Source organism: Apteryx mantelli, chromosome 2 (assembly GCF_036417845.1).
Source record: "Apteryx mantelli isolate bAptMan1 chromosome 2, bAptMan1.hap1, whole genome shotgun sequence".
In the NCBI taxonomy this organism is placed as follows: domain Eukaryota; kingdom Metazoa; phylum Chordata; class Aves; order Apterygiformes; family Apterygidae; genus Apteryx; species Apteryx mantelli.
Window position 1 is genome coordinate 34716763 of NC_089979.1, and position 20936 is coordinate 34737698.

A 20936-nucleotide genomic window follows, 5' to 3' on the forward strand; every position below is an offset into this window, starting at 1 on the left:
AATTAAGTCAATATAAACAACACTTCTAAAAAGTTGTAACAAATTCAACACACTATAAATACAGTACTATACTTAAAAGGTCCACTCTGCCTCTGAGTATTTGCTGCATATATACAGCCAGGGATGCTTTATCTAATTTGAAGATCACAGCTGTGGCACAGCTGCAGAAATACCACTTCGGCTCTACACAAAGCCTGCTCTTTTTCCGGTAGGGTTTATTAACGTGGGTGTTGCAACATCTGAACACAGGTTCAAGACTCAGCTCCGGCCAGAGGCCGCTTTGCTGCTTTTGCAGAGCTAAGCCAGCTTCTTTCACAAACAACTTTGCTGCTCTCCCAGATCCAGAAATGTGTTGCAAAAAAAACAAACTGACACCTAAGTTAGCTCTATGTGGATCCAACCTAAACCTACCAGACCTATTACTCTGGCTGAGCTCAAATGGTCTGACTGAGGCAGCCCTGAACCACGCTCCATGTTCCCAGGCAGTTTCTTATCACAAACACATGCTGTATGAATGCCCAGAACAACCTGAGAGCTGCACAGCAGAAGAGCAGTCAAGCTTCCTATGACCCAGAAAACTGGGAATCATGATTTAAATAATGGACTCTGAAAGATCTGTGCCAGAACTGATCTGGACCCAAATCTGAATCAATGCAGAACCATGGCCTGCACCTGCACTTTGCTTTCCACAACATTCAATAATGCCTGTATTTTTTTCCCCATTATTCAGTAGTCCTACCTCACCCATTAAACTAGAAGATGAAAAGTTGACTGTAAATAGAAAACATCTGTAATAAATCCATCAATGACATAGCTGAACTAATCAAACCAACAGCAGACAAGCCATAATCTCATGTATGTTTTAATTTTAGTATCATCATAAGAAGTTAAATAGGTTTCAAGCACTCAGAAAGCACAGACATTTGAAACTGTAGCTGTATACCTCAACTTACTTCCTACCAATACTTTTATATACGCTATTTGCAAATGGTGGGTAATCTTATTGCCTAATACCTGCAGGAATACAAAAGGCCAAATAAGAATCTAAAGAAGAAATATGGTGAAGAAAAACTAGTTACGTAGGATTCTGGGATCGTTTTAGCCAAGTATAAAGATTAATTTGCCAAATTTATGAAGTAGCATTATGCACACATTTAGGCAAACTTTTTAGAACAATCATCTGTGTTATACCTTTTGTTCAGACTTTGACAAGTATGTACAATCTTTAAGTGCCATTTATAGAGGAGTTAAAAGACAAAAAAGAACATAACCTCACAAAAGGTTAGGCACATCTCAGAGCAAAAACTAAAACTGGTAAACTAAAGTTACCAGTTTAAATAGTCATGTGAAATAGATCAGTTTAAACTGTGAGAAATTATGAAATTGTCAATTACTTCTCTTCAGACAATTCCTCTTTGGGTCACTACTACAGCTTTTTTGGAAAAAATGGTAGTATGTTAAAGGTAGTTTTAGCTTATCTAATCTGCAGGAGGCTAGAAGAACAAACACAGCTAGTCAGCATGTCTCTGCAGAGGTGTTATAACTTCTTAACACGTACATTCCAGTATGCTCAGTGCATTTGCAAGCTAGAGATTGCATGTTAGCTTTGTAACTAAAATGGAAATACCAGATTTGTATGAGGAGTACAATATATGTAGAAGAGCTAGTCTTTATGGCTTTTTTTTTCCTTTGCAAATAAGAAAAGCAACTCAAAAGATTCTGCAATCATATGGTAAATATTTGGTGTCAAGACGCAGGGAGTAAGTACTGCTGCTTCAGATGCATCCCACCAGCAGAAAGGAGGAGTGACAGTTCAAACAAGGTGATGAGTTAGTAGCCAACAGTCAGAACAATAAATGAGAGCAAACATCTCCACTTGTAGAATATGGCCAAGTGTATGCACTTAACTGTTTTTAACTTATTGTCAGAATTTAAACTTCCATAACCTGGACAGCCAACTTAACTTTGTTTGATTCTTCAAAAAAAAGTTCATTTCTTAATTTAAACATCACAATTTTCAACCAGGAGGCAAAACTGAAGTTCTATGTAACGAAGTTCTAAAAAATATTATGTAATTGTGACCATATGGGAGCATGAAGGACAAAGCACTCAGACAGCTGTTTTCAGTATCTAACTGCTGCTTCCTTTAAAGACTTCTAGCAAAAAAAGACTTCAATACACCCCCAACTTCTAATTCAATATCTTTAATACCAAAGCAGTAAGACTGAACGTATGCTTGTGTCTTGCCACACAGAAGCTTCAAACAGAAACATCACACCACACCCACAGTGTGTGTGTGTGCGCGCGCGCATGTGTAACTCCTTCCAAGAATTCCCTATTCTTCCCATTTCTATTCCAACCTGGAAATAATAGGAACATGAAAAACAGACTGAAGTATTTCACAATCTGTTTTGCTTTCTGGAGTCTGAAGACCATATCTCACACAGCAAAATCAGTAGAAATCAGGTCATTAGCTAGAAGTTTGCTTAGATACTTTAAAATCCAGGCTGACTTAAATATTACCTACTGAAGAACACACCATGGACTAACTGCACCTACTAGCAAACTGGCAAGCCACAAATCCAGTAAAAAAGAACTTTAAATTTAGACAAGCACAGAAATAACCAGGAACCTACTCTCAGGAAAGCAAGATCAGAAATCAACAAATCTTCTGCCACTCATCTTGAATCAAGAACAGAAGAAAGAACACATTCAAATCAGTTTATGCAAATGATCAAAAAGAATCACAGAATCAGAATCACAGAATCACTGAGGTTGGAAGGGACCTCTGGAGATCATCTAGTCCAACCCCCCTGCTCAAGCAGGGTCACCTAGAGCACATTGCACAGGATTGCATCCAGGCGCATTTTGAATATCTCCAGAGAAGGAGACTCCACCACCTCTCGGGGCAACCTGTTCCAGTGCTCTGTCACCCTCACAGTGAAAAAGTTTTTCCTCATGTTAAGATGGAAGTGTCTGTGTTTCAGTTTGTGCCCATTGCCTCGCGTCCTGTCGCTCGTCACCACTGAAAAGAGTCTGGTCCCATCCTCTCGACACCCTCCCTTCAGATACTTGTACACATTGATAAGATCTCCTCTCAGCCTTCTCTTCTCCAAGCTAAACAGGCCCAGCTCTCTCAGCCTTTCCTCATAAGAGAGATGCTCCAGTCCCCTAATCATCTTTGTGGCCCTTCGCTGGACTTGCTCCAGTAGTGCCACATCCCTCTTGTACTGGGGAGCCCAGAACTGGACGCAGTACTCTAGATGTGGCCTCACCAGGGCTGAGTAGAGGGGGAGAATCACCTCCCTCGACCTGCTGGCAACACTCTTTCTGATGCAGCCCAGGATACCATTGGCCTTCTTGGCCACAAGGGCACATTGCTGCCTCATACTTAACTTGGTGTCCACCAGCACTCCCAGGTCCTTCTCTGCAGAGCTGCTTTCCAGCAGGTCAACCCCCAACCTGTACTGCTGCATGGGGTTATTCCTCCCCAGGTGCAGGACCCTGCACTTCCCTTTGTTGAATTTCATGAGGTTCCTCTCTGCCCACCTCTCCAGCCTGTCCAAGTCTCTTTGAATGGCAGCACAGCCCTCTGGCGTATCGGCCACTCCTCCCAGTTTTGTATCGTCAGCAAACTTGCTGAGGGTGCACTCTGTGCCTTCATCCAGGTCATTGATGAAGAAGTTGAACAAGACTGGACCCAGGACTGACCCCTGGGGGACACCGCTAGCTACAGGCCTCCAACTAGACTCTGTGCCACTGAGCACAACTCTCTGAGCTCTGCCATTCAGCCAGTTCTCAATCCACCTCACTGTCCACTCATCTAGCCCACACTTCCTGAGCTTGTCTATGAGGATGCTATGGGAGACAGTGTCAAAAGCCTTGCTGAAGTCTAGGTAGACAACATCCACTGCTCTCCCCTCATCTACCCAGACAGTCATTCCATCAGAGAAGGCTATCAGATTGGTTAGGCATGATTTCCCCTTGGTGAAGCCATGCTGACTACTCCTGATCACCTTCTTTTCCTCCACATGCGTGGAGATGGCTTCCAGGATGAGCTGCTCCATCACCTTTCCAGGGATGGAGGTGAGGCTGACTGGCCTGTAGTTCCCTGGGTCCTCCTTCTTGCCCTTTTTAAAGACTGGGGTGACATTGGCTTTCTTCCAGTCCTCGGGCACCTCTCCTGTTCTCCATGACCTTTCAAAGATGATGGAGAGTGGCTTAGCAATAATACTTAGCAATAAAAAAGAGAGAAAGAAAACCTCATGAGGATTCAAGCTTTATGCTGGGAAATTTAAAACTGTCACCACCATCATTCCAGAATTTATCAAGTTTCTTCTGATGCTGTCTTCCGCCACTGCAGCCAGTTGAAGACACACCAAAATAAGAAGTAACTTTAACTGCTCGCACCTTTAAAACATGCAGCCTTTTATCTGAAACTATACAAACAACTACGTATGTGTTAATAAAGCAGTATACACACCCTGTATCTCCCAATCCATGAAGAAAAATGACCTAAAGGAAAAAAAAATCATTAGCGATATAAGATCACTAAAAAAGGAATCCCCATAACGAACATATCAAATCCCGCCCTATGAAACCTCCGTACATGAGGAACACGCGCTGTTTGGGGCAAAACGCGACCGTCTCAAAAACCTCTACTCAACGCCCGGGCCGCCTCGGTCGCGCCTCCCCCGGCGCGGCCCTGGTGCCGGGCCCCGGCCCCTGCCCGCCGCGGCAGCGCGCTCCCGCCGACACCCGTGACCCTCCCCGGCGCCAACCGCAGCGACCTGCCAGCCGCGCCGCGCCGGGCCGGGCCGTCCCCGCCGCCGGCGCCCCGAGGCCGCGGGGAGGCCGCCGCCGCCGCCCGGGGCTGCGCCCGCCGCCGAGAACAAAGCGGGGCGGGGGCCGCCGCACCTCGCCCCCCGGAGGGAAGGGGGCTCCCGGCTCCGCCCGGCGCCGCCGCCAGCTCCCCCCGCCAGCCTGGCCGGACTCACGGCAGCCGTCGCCTTCCGAGCGGCCGGGACGATGGCGGGCAGCGGCGCGGACATGTTGTTGCCGCACATACACCGGGCTGCGGGACGGCCAGCGGGACATGGGCCAGGCGCGGGGAGGCGGGACGGGCGCCGGGCCAGGCGGGAGGGGGGCGGGCGGGCGCCGCGGTGGGAGGGGCGCTGCCGGGTGAGGCGGGGCGGGAGGGGGAGCGAGCCTGCTGCCCGCCCACCCCCTGCTCCGGCTCCCCAGGGCGCCACCGCCGCCTCCCTCCTTGGCTCCCCCGCGCGCCGCCCGCCGCGCGGCGCGATTGGCTGCCTCCCGCACCGCCTCGCACCGGGGGGATGGAGGTGAGGGCGGGGGCAGCGGCGAGCGCACGCTGCGCGCTGGCGCATGCGCCGCGCCGCCGCCTGCGCGCGGCCGGCCGTTGGGGGCGCGGCCATGTTGCGCCGAGAGCGGGCGCGCCTGTGGTGACGCATTAACGCAGCAGCCTCTCGGGCCGGGCCGGTTTGCCGCGGGTTAGCACGAACGGGGGACCTGAACCGCGGCCTGCTCACGCGTGCCCGTGCTGCAGACCTCTCGGGTGCAGCTGCCGTAGCTAACGCTTGCTAAGGGTACTCTTACGTGAGGTCAGGCTGAAGCCTAGCGTATCGGGAAACGACACGTTCCCATGCACTAGCTGCTAGTGTTTGTTTTCTCATTAAAAGTCTTTGGATGTCCAGTGGCTTTAAAGAGTTTGAAATACTTGGTGCCTTAAAAACTCTGTCTTTCAAATAGACACAGGTGTATCTGCCAGGCTGTGTTGTACTTCTGTGGTGTAACTTGCTTGATTTTTTTTAAGTCATTTTTATGTTAGGGTGTTTTCTAAGTCTTAATAAATAGACATAGTAAACACGGGAAATAGGAAAGCCAGCATAAACACAGCAAACAGTATTGTTAGACACAACTCATTTGTCTTCTTCAGATGCCTTCATCACCAAATTAAATCTCTTGGGTCAAAGCCAGTGAATGAATGCTTCTTATTCATCTTGAAATGTATTAAGCTATTCAGGCACTCTGTATTGAAAGTACTGGATCGTTCCAGTCCATTCTGAATACTTAGACCAACTCTGAATAAGTATGGCAAACACATTTCTATGAAAATGAAATACTTTGTTCATTGTCTTCTATTCCATATATCTTTGTCAGACACTTCCTCCCAGAAAGTCAATCTATTCATTGTTTTTTGCTAGGTGGCATCTGGCTAATATAGATGCTGTTTTGGCAACTCAAACAGCAATTGAGTATAGCAGCATGCTATATTTCTTTCGCATTCTTCCCACTGGTATGTTCCATCCAGACAGGGATGTTTTTTCACAAAGTTTTTGCCCAGCAATGTTAATATTTTTGTCAGCATGGCTGTATAAAATACGTTGGATAGACCTTTGGTACCAACTATGTAATGTTAAATATGCAACTTCTTTTGCCCTGATTGTTATGATGTATTCATATATAATATTTATGCCATCGGATCCCTGGTTAATTAGATTAATTTCACAGGTAGCTTTTTGGATTTTAGTTTCTCTCCCTAATTTAATGTGTATTCTTGCTTTGTGTATTGTAGCCAATTCAAATCTATCTATTTTATGAAAATGTAATACAGATCCTAAAAGATTAGGAGCTTAATATTATGTCAAGTGCTTCTGAGATAAGCCTAACCTGACTTTTACTGTAACCCATGCCCTTGGATCATGAACAAGATTCTGTCTGCCCTCTCTACTATGCTGTTTACCATTTTATTTAGTAACTTTAACTTTCATGAAGTTGGTCTGGTGGCCTGATGATGAACATCCAGCCCAGAAGATCAGTAGTCTGCTCTTCATTGAACAAAATTTTTGAGCAGTACAGCTGAAATGATCTTATCTAGATTCACAGCTGTTGCTAGCTTGTTTCAGGGTCACTGGAGAAATACAAACTTTATGGGTGCAAATCATTTTCAGGCACTTCTTGGAGTTTTCAAAACAAAGCTATCTGTGTAAACAAAGCAGTATTTTTCAAATGCCCAAGGCATACCAGAGTCACGATAGCAGAATGGCCTGTTCAGGTATGGGACAGAGTATGCCTGTTGCAGACATGGATTTAAGCTCTTGTCTGTTCCTTAACTTAAAGGAACTAAAATGTCTCAAGTTCTAGGAACTTAGCTTCTAAAATCCTGAAATAATCACCGAATATATCTGAATTATGAATCTTTCAAAGCCTTGTAAGTTGCCTGTTTCTTTACAGTGAAAGAGGTGTCATATATATGGTATTTTTCTATCTAATTTCAAGGTTCTGCTTAAAGTAGTGAGAGCTTTTCAGGGCATGGTCTAAACAATATATTTTTCCCTGTCCGGGTGGCTGAAATGGACTTAGATATGATTGTTTTCCATAGCAGCATTTCATGTATATTGCTAGTCTTCTGAATGCGATAAGAGGCTATACAAATTTCATACTGGAATTCTCAAATTTCTGCAATGTGATTTCCAAGTTTCCATTTCATTCATTGTTTATTCTCAGAACTGGCAGAGCTATTTGGTAATCTTTTGTCAAAATAAGGCTTTTTGTGAAAAATGACGCAGACATTCAACATGGAAAAAGGTTTTGGTCAAACAAAAGCTTTGATACAGAAAATAGAATATTATACTGGGAAGTATCAGGTGACTTTAATACTAAGAACCATCCTCTCTGCTCTGTAATTTCTCAGTGGCAGCTTCTATAATACTACCCTTATCTTCACTCAGTTTAGCCTGCATCCCCTCTAGAAGAAAATAACTTCCTTCCAGACCAATACTGATGATACACAAGATACCAGTTGAAACTGCAGTATGATTATTGAGTAGGCCCATCTTTTAGATTAAAATAAAAAAAGTGATCAAGTATTACAACAATACAGGGAAAGTCTCTAATAATAATGCACACTTCCAGTAAGTGTCTTCGTTTAAGCTTTTTGGGTTGACACAGGGCACTGCACTTACGTCTGATCAATGTCCCGTGCAGCAGCAGTCAGTCTCCGTATGACGCAGCCTGATGGTTTCAAGTCTTGGCTTTAAAACACTTGGATGAGGTCAGCATGTATAATAGAAAAGTAGATATTGGAAAATGAAATGGACGTTGGACCCTGTGCCTAACATAATTGGCATACGTAGTTCAGAAGCAATCAAAAGAATGATCCATTTTGAAGTTTAACTTTCTGGACCTCGCCGGTTCTCTCAGCGTCGCGCCTCCGCCGCGGCAGCCGCGCCGGCGCACGGGCGGCACGGAGCCCCCAGCGCCGCGGCCCGGGCAGCCCGAGACCGCTGCAGGGCAGCCGTGAGCGAGCCCCGGAGCGCCGGGACCTGCGGGGCGGCGGCGCCCGGCCCGGCCCGGCCCGGCCCGGCCTCCCGCCGCGGCGGGGCGGCCCCGCGCCCGCTGCCTCCCTCCCGCCGGGGGAGGTGCTGCGCGACACTGCCGGGAAAGCGCGGGGGGCGCGGCTTGGGGCTCTGCCGTAAAGCAGCGCGCTCTGGCGAGCGGTTGCCCTTGGGAGGCCATGGGAGGAAATGGCGCGGCCAAGGCCCTGGAGCTGCTGCGGTCGCTGCCCAGGGTCAGCCTGGCCAACCTGAGGCCTAGCGAGGGCTCCAAGAAGCCGGTGAGTGCCCGCAGCTGGTAGGATGGGTCCCGGGGACGCTTCCTTTGCGGTGGCGGGACCCTCCTCCGCCTTGGCAAGGGGCATGCCCGGCCCTGGTGGCGCCGGCCCCGGGGCTGTCACGGGCCGTTGGGGAAACCAGGGGAGGCCCAGGGGGGCAGCGCCGCAGAAAATAGCTGTGGGGTGGATCAGCCCCGTTCCTGCCCTTCGCTTCCCTGGTGGCGGCTGTGCCCGCTGCCTTCCCCAGAGAGGACTGGTTGATGTGTGGCCTTAGGTAAACCTCATCCCTCCCCCTGAGGAGGAGACAGTAAAGAAAGTATGAAAAAATCAGATGTTTATGGAAGGGGGGCACGAATTTAAAAAGGGGAAGATCAAAGGTTTAAAATTAAGGACGGAGAATGTGGCATCAGCCAGCACTTCTTGTTACTCCTGATTTCTCCGTTGTGGAGAGTTGCTGGCTTGTCCTAAACAAAACTAAATGTTATTTTTTCTATGCAGTCATAAAGAGGTAGAGAAAAGGAAATCCAAATGATTTTGGGGGGGAATGCCAGTGAACAGAAGAAGTTAAGGTCTAAAATCACAGGAATGGAGAATTGGAGGGGAACACCAAGTGGCACTCCCCTGTCAGTGCTCAGGTCTCACTGAAGACACTTAAAGAGCTGGTGGATACTGCCTAATTGAAACCTCTTAGACTTGTAACAAGACAAGAGAATGGAAATTAACTCCCCCACAGTTGCCAGGGTTCCTCTCTCAAGTTACTCCTCTTGGAGCTGTGGATGCTCAGCTTGGCCAGGGTCAAGAGGAGCTGGAAGAAGAGGTGTTACAATGGGCTAGAGTGGTGATTTCTAAAGTTTTCAAGCTGATCCAGGCTCCAAAATAGCATTTTCAGGCTTAACATTCAGAAGTTGAGATTGTCCGAACTTGGGGTTTAAAGAAAGTGAAACTAATGTTTCTCTGCCTGTGTTTTGTCTCTGGATTTTTTATTTTTCAAGGCAGCTACTGAGCTGAGGAAAACTTTTTTTTTTTTCTCTTTCCCTCTTGAAGGTAGAGCTTTTTATATACTCACTGGGGCTTTACCAAGTAACTTGCAACTTCAAATAGGAAATGAGCATTTTTTCCTGTGTTACTTGTAACTATTGACCTTCCATTTGAGTCGGTACAAGTGACCTCAGCTATATTTCTGTGGTATTTTTTTTAAAAAGTCCGACAGCTTTTTTCAGTGATTAATCAGGTCTTCAAATAAGCAAACATAAGAGCATTTGACTTTACAAAAAAAAGTTGCCAAACAAACCCAGATTTTTTGGTTGGCTCCACTGACCACTTAAAATCCTATCAGTGTTCTAATTACATTCCATTTATGACCAAATATTGTCAATGTACTTGTACTGACTAAAGTCACCATGTAATCTGGGGTGTGTACAGGCAACTGCCAGAAAGGGTGGTCCAGCTGCCTTCCCTTTGCCTTCAGGTGCTCACTTCCACTGTGTGTTTTGTGCTGGTTGTTGTGTGGTGAGTCATATCAGGGTACTAAACAAGCTGAAAACTAATTAGACAAAAATTAGTTTTCATTCAGCTTAGTTCCCTGATCTGTCCCATGCAAAGCTGCACAACCACACACAAGAAACACTGAATAAAGAAACAGTGTATGGGGGTTAGGGACAAGATGGCTTTTTTTCAGTGGCAGGGATAGGCTAGCCTAGCATAAAACCACACTTGAACTCTATGCTAATTAATATTAATAGAGGTAAACTCTGTCTTAGATCAGATGATGTGTTTCAACCATATTAATGCATTTTTTTCCAATGTATATTGGTACAGGCCTTTATGCTAGTATTTCAGTGCACATTAAGAGCTCCATAACTTTGGAAGACTAACAGACACAATAAAAAGTGTAAAACATCCTATTTTGTCTTTGTGGTGTTGCCCTAATAATCAAGATGCTAGTAAGTACCGTGATGTACTGATCAGTTTCATACCTCAGTTTTATTAAATATTCTGTGCAGCAGTATAACTGCATAGAGTGATTTGCAGAATTAGGGCTGCCCAAAGTTTGGCAATTTGAATGTTGAATAAAAAAATTAGAATGTGAAGAGACTTACTGTAGTCTCTTTAATAATGACTTATTTGAATTACTATTGCTCCAACAGTGACGATGCTATGACTTAACCTACGCTAGATGATAAGCATTAGGAGTACTGTTTAAAATACGTTGTGTTGCATGTCTCCCACTATGACTGATTCAAGTTGAGGAATAGACTGGAAAGCAGCAAATTTGTAAATTATATTGTGCAGCTATGAAGCTAGTTAGCCATCTGACATATATTCACATATATTCACACTCTAGTGAATGTTAACTTAAATGGGAAGAACTTTGTGAATTCAAATGGATCCATCAAATTGATGCATAGATATGATCATGCTTCCCAGAGCTGAGCAGTGAACTGTTACCATGCACATCAGAGCAAGCAGGATTCTGAAGCTTATGGATCTTTTTTATCCCAGCAAAGTATGAATCAAAGTGAGCCTTGGGGCTGCAAAATCTTCAGTATTTGAATAAAATAACATCATCTTAGACAGTAGGTTTTTGATAGTCTAGGTCAAAGCGAGCTGGCAGTGCTTCTTTTAATAACTGTCACTTCCAGCTGCTCTTTTCCACCCTTGCTTTGCTGTCTTTCTTGTAATGGCACAGATATTTGCATACCTGTTTATTGTACCAAATGTTGCAATAGACCTTAAAAAAAAAAAAAAAAAAAAGGATTTACCTTGGCTTAGGTCTTTGATCCTGTTCACCATTTAGCCATGCAAGTGCTTCTGCTGGCACAAGGCAGAGGTGGATGTGAGAGGATTGCTAAACTGCTACTTATGGCTGCAATGCCAGTTTAAAGTGTTCATAAAACCAATAGCTTAATTTTGCAGTCTTAATTTAAACAGAGCTAAAAGTTTGAAAAGGAGTCTGCTCTTTTGATTTGTAGTCAGTAGAAATTGCAATAGTTGCAGATTTTAGAAAGTCTGAGTCCATCAGAAGAAAGGTCATATGTATCCATGACATGCATGCTCTGTTCCCCACACCCTGAAGTATAATTGAGTTTTTCGTTGTTAGTGTTCAGAAAATTCTTTAAGTTTTGAACAACTTTCTCATGAAATAGGAGAAAATATCAATAGTTAATTCAGGAAAATTATCTGTCTTGGAGAGTATGGGGTGTTAGCGGTAGAATGGAGTACTAGTATTCCTTCTATCACAATATGTGTTCATGTAGATTTTCAAACTATTTGCGTTACCTGCCTCAAGCTGTGCTCTGCAGAAATCACATTAACTGATTTTCTGGCTATTTTTCCCCTTAGAAAAGAGCCATGTTTGAACTTTCCCCCAAGAATCAGCATTTTTCTGAATTGTTTTATATCTCTGAAATCTTATGTTTAATAGACATTTACGTCTAAAGTAGTTGACTGAATGTATCATTGCTTGTTTTGAAGGAGAGGAGGCGCGGTCGTGGAAGACACGGCGGTAGAAAGTGTGGTCGAGGTCACAAAGGACAAAGACAAAGAGGAAATCGCCCTCGATTAGGCTTTGAGGGTGGTCAAACTCCCTTTTATTTGGTCATACCAAAATATGGGTTTAATGAGGGACACAGGTAAGTTTCTTCATAGTTACTCAGAAATGAAACATTATCTGATTTTATTATCTTTCTCTTGAAGCTGGTAATCTGTCTAATTTCACAAAACAGGCCTAACTGTAAAGGAGACAGTATTATTTTTCAATTGTTAGCTGCCTTACCAGTAGAAGCACCCGTTTCTTGTGAGTCTATTTTTTCTTTTAATCAATTGATTTCTGTTGTTTTACAGCTCTTTTTATGTGCCCTCTTCTCTGCAGTCTGCCCTTCCTCCTGCAGCTGAGTGCCTCTCCCCTCTGAGACTGCTTCTCCATATGTACTTGCTTTTTTCTCTGCCAGGCTTCACAAGGGTCACCCTAATGACCTGACTGGAAACAGTCCCATTGACTTCAGTGGACTCCTCTGAAGGTGTTAGGCATGCAAGTGTACTTCAAAGTCCATTTTGTTGTTTCTCTGTGCCTTCTTCACCTTAAGCTCTGACCTGCTGCTAGCCAAACAACTGTTTCTCTTTGTTTTCTACTTTCTCTTTGTTTTCTACTTTCTCTTTGTTTTCTACTTTCTCTTTGTTTTCTACTTTCTCTTTGTTTTCTACTTTCTCTTTGTTTTCTACTTTCTCTTTGTTTTCTACTTTCTCTTTGTTTTCTACTTTCTCTTTGTTTTCTACTTTCTCTTTGTTTTCTACTTTCTCTTTGTTTTCTACTTTCTCTTTGTTTTCTACTTTCTCTTTGTTTTCTACTTTCTCTTTGTTTTCTACTTTCTCTTTGTTTTCTACTTTCTCTTTGTTTTCTACTTTCTCTTTGTTTTCTACTTTCTCTTTGTTTTCTACTTTCTCTTTGTTTTCTACTTTCTCTTTGTTTTCTACTTTCTCTTTGTTTTCTACTTTCTCTTTGTTTTCTACTTTCTCTTTGTTTTCTACTTTCTCTTTGTTTTCTACTTTCTCTTTGTTTTCTACTTTCTCTTTGTTTTCTACTTTCTCTTTGTTTTCTACTTTCTCTTTGTTTTCTACTTTCTCTTTGTTTTCTACTTTCTCTTTGTTTTCTACTTTCTCTTTGTTTTCTACTTTCTCTTTGTTTTCTACTTTCTCTTTGTTTTCTACTTTCTCTTTGTTTTCTACTTTCTCTTTGTTTTCTACTTTCTCTTTGTTTTCTACTTTCTCTTTGTTTTCTACTTTCTCTTTGTTTTCTACTTTCTCTTTGTTTTCTACTTTCTCTTTGTTTTCTACTTTCTCTTTGTTTTCTACTTTTTTAGCCCTACAAAACTGATGTCTCTGTCTCTGCTCCACCTTTTCCACCTAGGATATTATCAAGCTCTTTAATATCAAATCTGTTGAGTGAAGCCATTAAGTTGTCTTTCACCATTGTTCTACGCAGGCATTCTGTCTTGTTCACGCTTCTGTCCATTTTTCATGTTGTGCTTGTTTGTGCCATGTCCCTCTTCCAGCTTTTTAATATTTAAAATGATTCTTCTAAAGTACCTTTTCTTAATTTGCTGTTCTCAGCTGTTGATCTGCATGCCAGGGTTGTTACCATTTCCTTCAGTATGTTGACAGTTATAATATTCTGATTTTTTAAAGCTATTTCTGTTTCTTAAGTCAGCATGTGTGTGACCTGGGTCACCAACCATTCTGTTGCTTTTAGGTACGGTCACAAAAACTGCTGTACCCATACAATGCTGTTATAGGCAGTGGTAACAGAAATTGCCACAGTTATAGCCACTAAGATATTCCTTTGGTATGTATTGTATTTTACCAGACAGTTCTAAAATGAAAGAATTAATATATTTATTCATAAATTGTTAAGCTTGCAGTTTGATTTCATGTTAATAATATAACTTCAGCAGATAGCTGTGTATTGTTATATTTCCATTCTTTATGCATGCAGTGTAACTTACAGACCTGTTCTCATCTCCTCCTCTCTGCAGGTCTTTCATAGTTTGAATCACACTTCAAAACTAATTTCCAAATAATGTGATATCCTCCTCTTTGCTTAATTTGTTGTAAAAGTGAATGAGCAGCACTTTCCTGAGGTGAAGAGAGGGTGCGGGTCTGCAGCCCCAGAAAGGAAATGCTGCAGAATGCAGATACTGAGTTTCTTGTTAGCAGTGGTCACAAGTTTGTTAACAACAACAATCAAAGCTTCTGCGGTGACAGAAAATTAACAGAATCTTATTGTATTTTAACTGCATCTGGCAGCGTGTGGTAACAAAAAAAGTATTTTGTATTTTTTTTCCCCAATGTTGTTTGCAAAATTCCAATGCCAGGCTACAGTAAATGTTTTTCTAGTTAACATTGTACATTAACTTGAGAGACAATATTGTGGCAGAATGGGAGCGTCCTGAAAACATCTCTAGCTATTTATCTTCACCTCACTGTTTTTTCTGTCTGCAGTAGCATTTCTCTAGTTTTTCAGCTTTTCCTCTGTTAGGAGCTATCTGATAGGACTAATTCTGTTGCTTGCCTTTTTTACTATATGCAGCTTACCATTAACAGAGATCAGCTTCTTTTCTGTTTTTCTACTATCACTCACAAATTTCCAATAACAGCAGTCAAATGATCATATGAGAAAGTTTTGAGCACCAACGTAAATGGTATGGAGTAGGCATAGACACTAGAATTGGAAAACTGCTTTAAGGGTTGCTTTGTTTAGTAAAGTTAGAATTTTATAAAATGCAAAAGTAGATTTTGCTGAAGCTGTTGCTATTAACAAAATATTCCTGTTTCCTTTGGGGATATGGGTTAATGCATGCTTCCTGAAAGTTTCTCTCCCTTAATGGTGTTTTGAGGATGATTCTGTTTAATTCTTTTGAGATGTCAGATACAGTGCTGACACACACACAAAAAAAAGTGCATCTTGTTTGTTAGATAGAGACAAGCCATGAAGACAAGACATGAAGGAGCATGTATTGTCTATTGTATTGTCTATGACTGATATTCTTTGACTAAGCTGGGATGTTGTTGGGGGGGGGGGAGATGTCATTTTGTTGTGTGGGTGGGGTTTGGTTTTGTTGTTGTTGTTGTTTGGGGGGGTGGTTTGGGGGGTTTTTTCGTCAGATTTTCACAATGTATCAGTGAAGCTGCCAGGCTGAACTGCCTTTGAAGATGGTAGTTATTCAGAATCTTGTTGACTTGCCAGGAAATGTTGACACTTTTATTTCTTCATGTTTTGCTCCTTCCTAAACCAATTAGCTGGTAGAGAGGTATTTTGGAGTAAATTGAGCTCAGCAACAGGAAAATGACTAATGTAATAGTGTTCCCCCCCCCCCCCCAAAAAAAAAAAAACAACCCTGAATGCATAATGAGGTCTTGGGCTGTAACTAGAGCTTCTGAGTTTAATTTAATGCAAATATAGTTTGGATCTGTTTTGAAAAAATACTTGGTATCTTTAGAAATAGGTAGAAAATGGAAAGTGTGCTGTATTCTAGCTGACCAATTCCTCTTAAAGCTTCAATTTTGTAACTTCCTCTCTTTTTTTGCAGCCTCAGGCGTCAGTATCAACCACTCAGCCTTCAGAGGCTGCAGTACCTGATTGATTTGGGTAGAGTTGACCCCACGCAACCGATTGACTTAACACAACTCACTAACGCCAGGGGTGTAACAGTGCAACCTCTCAAAAGGGATTATGGTGTCCAGCTGGTGGAAGAGGTAAGCATGCAAGAGAGATTTATTATTTTGAGTAATGTAAAGCTTTGGGTTTTCAGGTGAATTCTTCTGTATCAGGCTGTTGTATTTCTCTTTTCTCTTCTTCTGTTTTGGAAACATCTTTGCTTCTCTAAATTATTTCCTCTGGATTTTTTGTAATATTAAGCCCACTAGAGGGCACTATGTGTTAGCAAGAAAATCAGGTGGTGGTTTAGACTTGGGAGACTTTACAAAAGTGATACTAAAGAAGCACATACAGAGCCGTTGAACAGGTATTTTAGAAAAAAAGAAGACTAGAATGTACTGAAAGAAATATATGGAAATTTTGGAAAGGCAAATATTTTAAAATTCGACCCACATGACTGAATTTGGTTACCCTTCTTGGTGCAGAGAGAAGGCAAATCATAATATTTTGCAGGGGTTAGTGTTTATTACCACTTTGCAAAGAATAAATGTGTTCCTCAAAATACTCATTTTAATGTGTGTTGAAACTTACAGGGTGCTGATATTTTTTCAGCAAAAATAAACATTGAAGTACAAAGGGCATCTGAATTGGCAATTGCAGCCATTGAAAAAAATGGAGGTGTTGTTACAACATCCTTCTATGATCCAAGGAGTTTGGGTAAGAATTTTCCTTCATTTGTCTTATTTTTTGTGGATGTGAGAAGATTAAATGATCCAAATCAAAGTCTCAAACATAGGGTTTTTTTTTGTTGTTGTTTTTTTACTGTTCACCTCTTTAGCCCTAACAGTGTTAATAATCATTTACCAATCAGCCAGTTAAGTCCATTCTGCATTGTACAAATTAACTTGCCCTGTAAATAGGGGAACAAATAAAGGATAGTTTCTTTGAATTTCTCTTTTAACTTTTCCACATGTTTTAATAACCCTAAGAAAATTCAAAAAAAATATATGGATTTAAAAAACACTATGGATATTTATATTTTTAATTTTAAATGCTTTTCCAGTTAAAGTAAGGAAATAACTAATTTACAGAAGCTCAGAATCATTCCAGTCAAAATGGCTATTGTTTTCAGAACACTTTCACTGAAGAATGTGGTTTGGCTTTGCTTTGCTTGAGGCTGCATCCTGCCTAATACTCGTTTATGCAGTTTTTATTGACATTAATGGAGCTTTCATGTGTGAATGAAGTAGAGGACAAGAGGGTGGACATTTTTTAGTGTGCAAAATATATTACCTTGAACCGATGAGAGTTCTTTTTTTCTAAAACAGAAAAAAAATCAAAATATTGAAGTTAAATGGATCTGAAATGTAATTTGCCAACTGTGGTAAAACTTCAGGAAGAGAGAGTCTCATAAATGACTAAATAAGTGAACAGTGCACATCCTATTGATTCTTTATGTAAAATACTGACAGAAACACTAAATTTGGCATTTATTGATATCACTGCGTTAATAGTGGTACAAGTATACTGTTCCTAAGCTAGAAGTCAGTGCTTTAAATCAGTTGGCATCTTCTACGTTAGGTTATTGTATCTTTCCAAAGTAGGCATTCTAAACATATTAGAAATAATGATTCATCCAGATTGCTTTAACTGATACTTATAGTGACAGGATTATTTGTTTGGTTAAATGAAACTTGTAAAACAATATTTCATTCTGAACAAGAATATTCTTAAGATTCCTTTTTCAGTTGTTTTTTTATAAGTGAGAATAATAATTTATTTAGCCAAATAATACCCTCATTAAATGAGAAGGTGTCATTTAATGTCTTTAAACATTGATTATGAAGCATAGTATCTAATTATCTCTCTTTTGCTTGCACACAGAAATTTTATGTAAGCCAGTAGTATTTTTCCTGCGTGGCCAGCCTATTCCAAAGCGAATGCTTCCACCTGAAGATCTAGTCCGTTACTACACAGATGCCAGGAATCGTGGGTATCTGGCAGATCCAGCTAAGGTTGCAGAAGCCAGGCTTGAACTTGCCAAGAAATATGGTTACGTTTTGCCAGACATAACTAAGGATGAACTCTTCCAAATGTTAAGCACACGCAAGGATCCTAGACAGATTTTTTTTGGTCTTGCTCCAGGATGGATTGTAAACATGAGTGACAAGAAAATTCTGAAGCCAACTGATGAGAGGCTGCTAAAATACTATAGCTCATGAATTCAGTATTGAAGACAACTGCAGGTGTACAGGAAACATCTGGGTATGAAATAATGGCTACAAAGTGGTTTTTTCTTTTTTTTAGACTTCTGTTGTACTAGACAAAACAAATTTTTGTTTATGTAATCTACTGATATAGCTGTCAATTTTTTTATTGTCACAACAGAATGTAATGAAAAGTCTTTGGAAACAGTGTAGAGTCTGACATGAATAAAGTATGTATTTGAGCACTTTCTCTTGTAATGATTTGCCTGTTATTTTCTCAGTCAAAGTATTTTAATGTTGCATTTATTTTAGAAGAGCATTCCACAGAGTAGCTTGACCTAATACTTAGTTTATTTTTTTCTGCGATTTAAAATCTGAAACATGACTGTACAAAACTAATATTAGTGTTAAAATTTTATTACATGGCATTATAATTAATGTTGTAAAAAATGATATCTTGAATACCTCTGAGAGGTAGACCATCCATTTTTTGACAGGAAAAAAACCCCCAACATAGTAGAGAAGAGTTCATTAATTATGTTTTGAATTCTGACACTGCCATCAAGAGCATTAGAGCTTGAAAGATCTTGATTTTGTGTCCTGTACTTGTTTCTTCAGATAATACCCTTGAGAAAGACATTATTACTATGCATTGGTATTTTAAGATTCATCTGGATGCTTAGGACTGGGCATTTGGGACCATGGACCAAGTAATAGATTGAAAAGTGAGAGAAGAGACTAAGTTAATCTATTAGAACTTGATCTGACTCCTCACAAATTAATGAGATGCTTCATAATTACTTGAACTTTAGTGGAAGCTGAGTTTGGCTTTAAAATAGGGATAATTTGGATATCAGGATGCAGGAAACAGTCCAGAAGATCAGAACACAAGAATAATGCTTGCTTTCCAATTTTTAAATGCCCTTGGAAATGCTACTTATGGTTTCCTGTAGGTGCCAAACCATCCCATCTCCTAGGGAAAGTCCTCGGAGTTCCAGAATCTCCTGTTTCTCTAGTATAACAGCTGTACCTAACTTGTGTGCCTCAAGAAAAGAAAATGTTGGGGTTTTTTGTTCAGAGAATAACAATAAGTGGATGAAATTTTTGTTGCACTTTGTCAACACAGATTTTGGCTTTACTCAGCAAATGTTTTTGTCAATTAATATGACCATCTGTTATCACAAACAGAATAAAACACAACTCTCTCATTCACACACTAACAAATAGTCTAATCCAGAGATTAATATGAAATGTCACTAATTTTTGACCATTCTTCAGTTTCTATTGTCCCTGTTAATGTGTGTTATATGCTATCAATAATGGATGTTCTCCTGACTTGTCATTTAAGTATAGGTGCAACATAGCAAAACAACACCAGTGTAAAACTGGATTGTGAATAGCAGGAATTTGGTCTCGGTGGTGTTAACATGAGTATTTTTATAAGGTGCACAACACTTTTTTTGGCACATTAAGAATAATACTTTGTGCCAAAAAAATATAACTGATGTTAATTTGAATGTGGAGTAAATAACTTTCTCACTTTAGATGTATCCTGTTCTGCATCCTGATGATTGTTGGTGTGGAAACTTAAATGACAAGCAATACTTTTTTTTTTTTGTTATTACAATACTACTGCCTCCATTTGGGAAGGAGTTGGGGAGGGGGAAAAGAGTATTTATTGCCTTCCCTTATTTGTGCCATAATGTTTCTGTTTTTATGAATCAATTCACAATTGTATTTTGTGGAGGTTGTGGTTCTCAACAGGAAAGCTACTTAACTGGAAGCAAAGAAGGAAATTAGTCATATTAGTGAAGACCAGAAGACAAAAGTGTTTATGTATCATTGTGTATTTTGGGGGGGAAAGGGGTAAGGCAACTTTGTTTCCATTCCTTCTGTTTGCATTAAAATTAAGAAATTGCTTTCAGCATTTTTTTTTTTCCAAATCAACTTCTTTGATATATACACGTGAGCTCACACTGGTTATTCCAGGTTTTTAAATGGTTTTCAGGTGAAAGGGTAACTTGAGTAAAATGATAACAGTGAAAGAAAGAATGAAAACAGGAAACAGATGTCTGGTGACGTTGAGTGATTGGATAGCACTTATTCAGTGAACGACATCTTAGTCACAAGGCAGCTGTATCCTGGTTCTGATACTATAATGCTACAAATACCTTGGAGCCAAAACAGCCACGTTCCTCAAAATCCGGTCATTCTACTGTATAAAGGTGATCTTTTATCATCTTATAATTGGAGAGGGCAAAAAGGGCCCTGTGTTGCTTTATTTAAAATATGCGATGCTTGTCTTTCTTTCTGTTTACAGTAGCTAGCATTTTATAACAGTAGTTCTCGTTTTTATTTACTAGTGCAAAAGTGACAAGGCTATAGAGGATTTCCTGTTCATTTTATCTAGTGAGGAGCACAAATCTGGCAACTGAGTCCAGAATTATCAAAAGCACAAGTGAGTTATTGACAAGGTTTCTAATAAATCCATAATAAACAGCCTCTGAATGGAATGTCATTTATATGATGGTCCAGCTCTTTGATGCAAGACTCTAAGCCAGCATTGGTATCTAAGGCTAATCTCTTTACTTAAGCATCTGTACCATGTTTTCATGTTCCTAAGATAAATGATTGCTTTGGATATCCTGTTTTGATAGGGGTTTTTTGTATGCAACAGTGTATTTCACAGCAAGAAAATTGAATCTGCTATAACAGGAAAAGTATTATCAAGTAGCTGAGGAAAAAGAATTTTATTTGTGCCATAAAATATTGAAAGTCACGTTAATTTTTGTCAATAACAACATATTCTTGAATGCTCCTTGAGAAAACAGATCACATATGCAAAGCTGCAATCAAAATGAAGGCTTCTGAACAAATACATACCTTCATAATTAGAAATTGCCTTTTTCTTATGAGATAGGCTCTACTAACTAATATTAGCCAG

At 40.8% G+C, this 20936-nt stretch overlaps 2 protein-coding genes across 2 annotated transcripts in view; one reads left to right on the top strand and one right to left on the bottom strand.

Annotated features, from left to right (window-relative positions):
* The window catches only part of TCEA1 (transcription elongation factor A1), a 49874-nt gene extending 44776 nt beyond the window's left edge, over positions 1 to 5098 (bottom strand). Inside the window, exons 1-2 of the mRNA XM_067290456.1 lie at positions 4998 to 5098; positions 4484 to 4515 (exon numbers count right to left, since the gene is read on the bottom strand). Of these exons, the coding sequence (XP_067146557.1) occupies positions 4484 to 4515; positions 4998 to 5066 (101 nt within the window). The 5' untranslated portion in view covers positions 5067 to 5098. The remainder of the gene's footprint in view (positions 1 to 4483; positions 4516 to 4997) is intronic.
* Positions 5099 to 8496: 3398 nt separating this feature from the next.
* MRPL15 (mitochondrial ribosomal protein L15) lies at positions 8497 to 18242 on the top strand. The gene is made up of 5 exons (XM_013954715.1): positions 8497 to 8635; positions 12107 to 12264; positions 15718 to 15883; positions 16379 to 16502; positions 17670 to 18242. The coding sequence occupies exons 1-5, from the start codon at positions 8537 to 8539 to the stop codon at positions 18005 to 18007; spliced, it is 885 nt and encodes a 294-aa protein (XP_013810169.1). The 5' UTR covers positions 8497 to 8536; the 3' UTR covers positions 18008 to 18242.
* The last annotated feature ends 2694 nt before the right edge of the window (positions 18243 to 20936 follow it).

What these genes read in the sequence shown, in the direction of transcription:
- MRPL15 (XM_013954715.1), top strand. Translation starts at nt 8,537, where the DNA reads ATGGGAGGAAATGGCGCGGCCAAGGCCCTGGAGCTGCTGCGGTCGCTG. An exon ending in GCGAGGGCTCCAAGAAGCCG is followed by an intron (nt 8,636 to 12,106) that starts GTGAGTGCCCGC and finishes CTTGTTTTGAAG; the next exon opens with GAGAGGAGGCGCGGTCGTGG. An exon ending in CTATGATCCAAGGAGTTTGG is followed by an intron (nt 16,503 to 17,669) that starts GTAAGAATTTTC and finishes GCTTGCACACAG; the next exon opens with AAATTTTATGTAAGCCAGTA.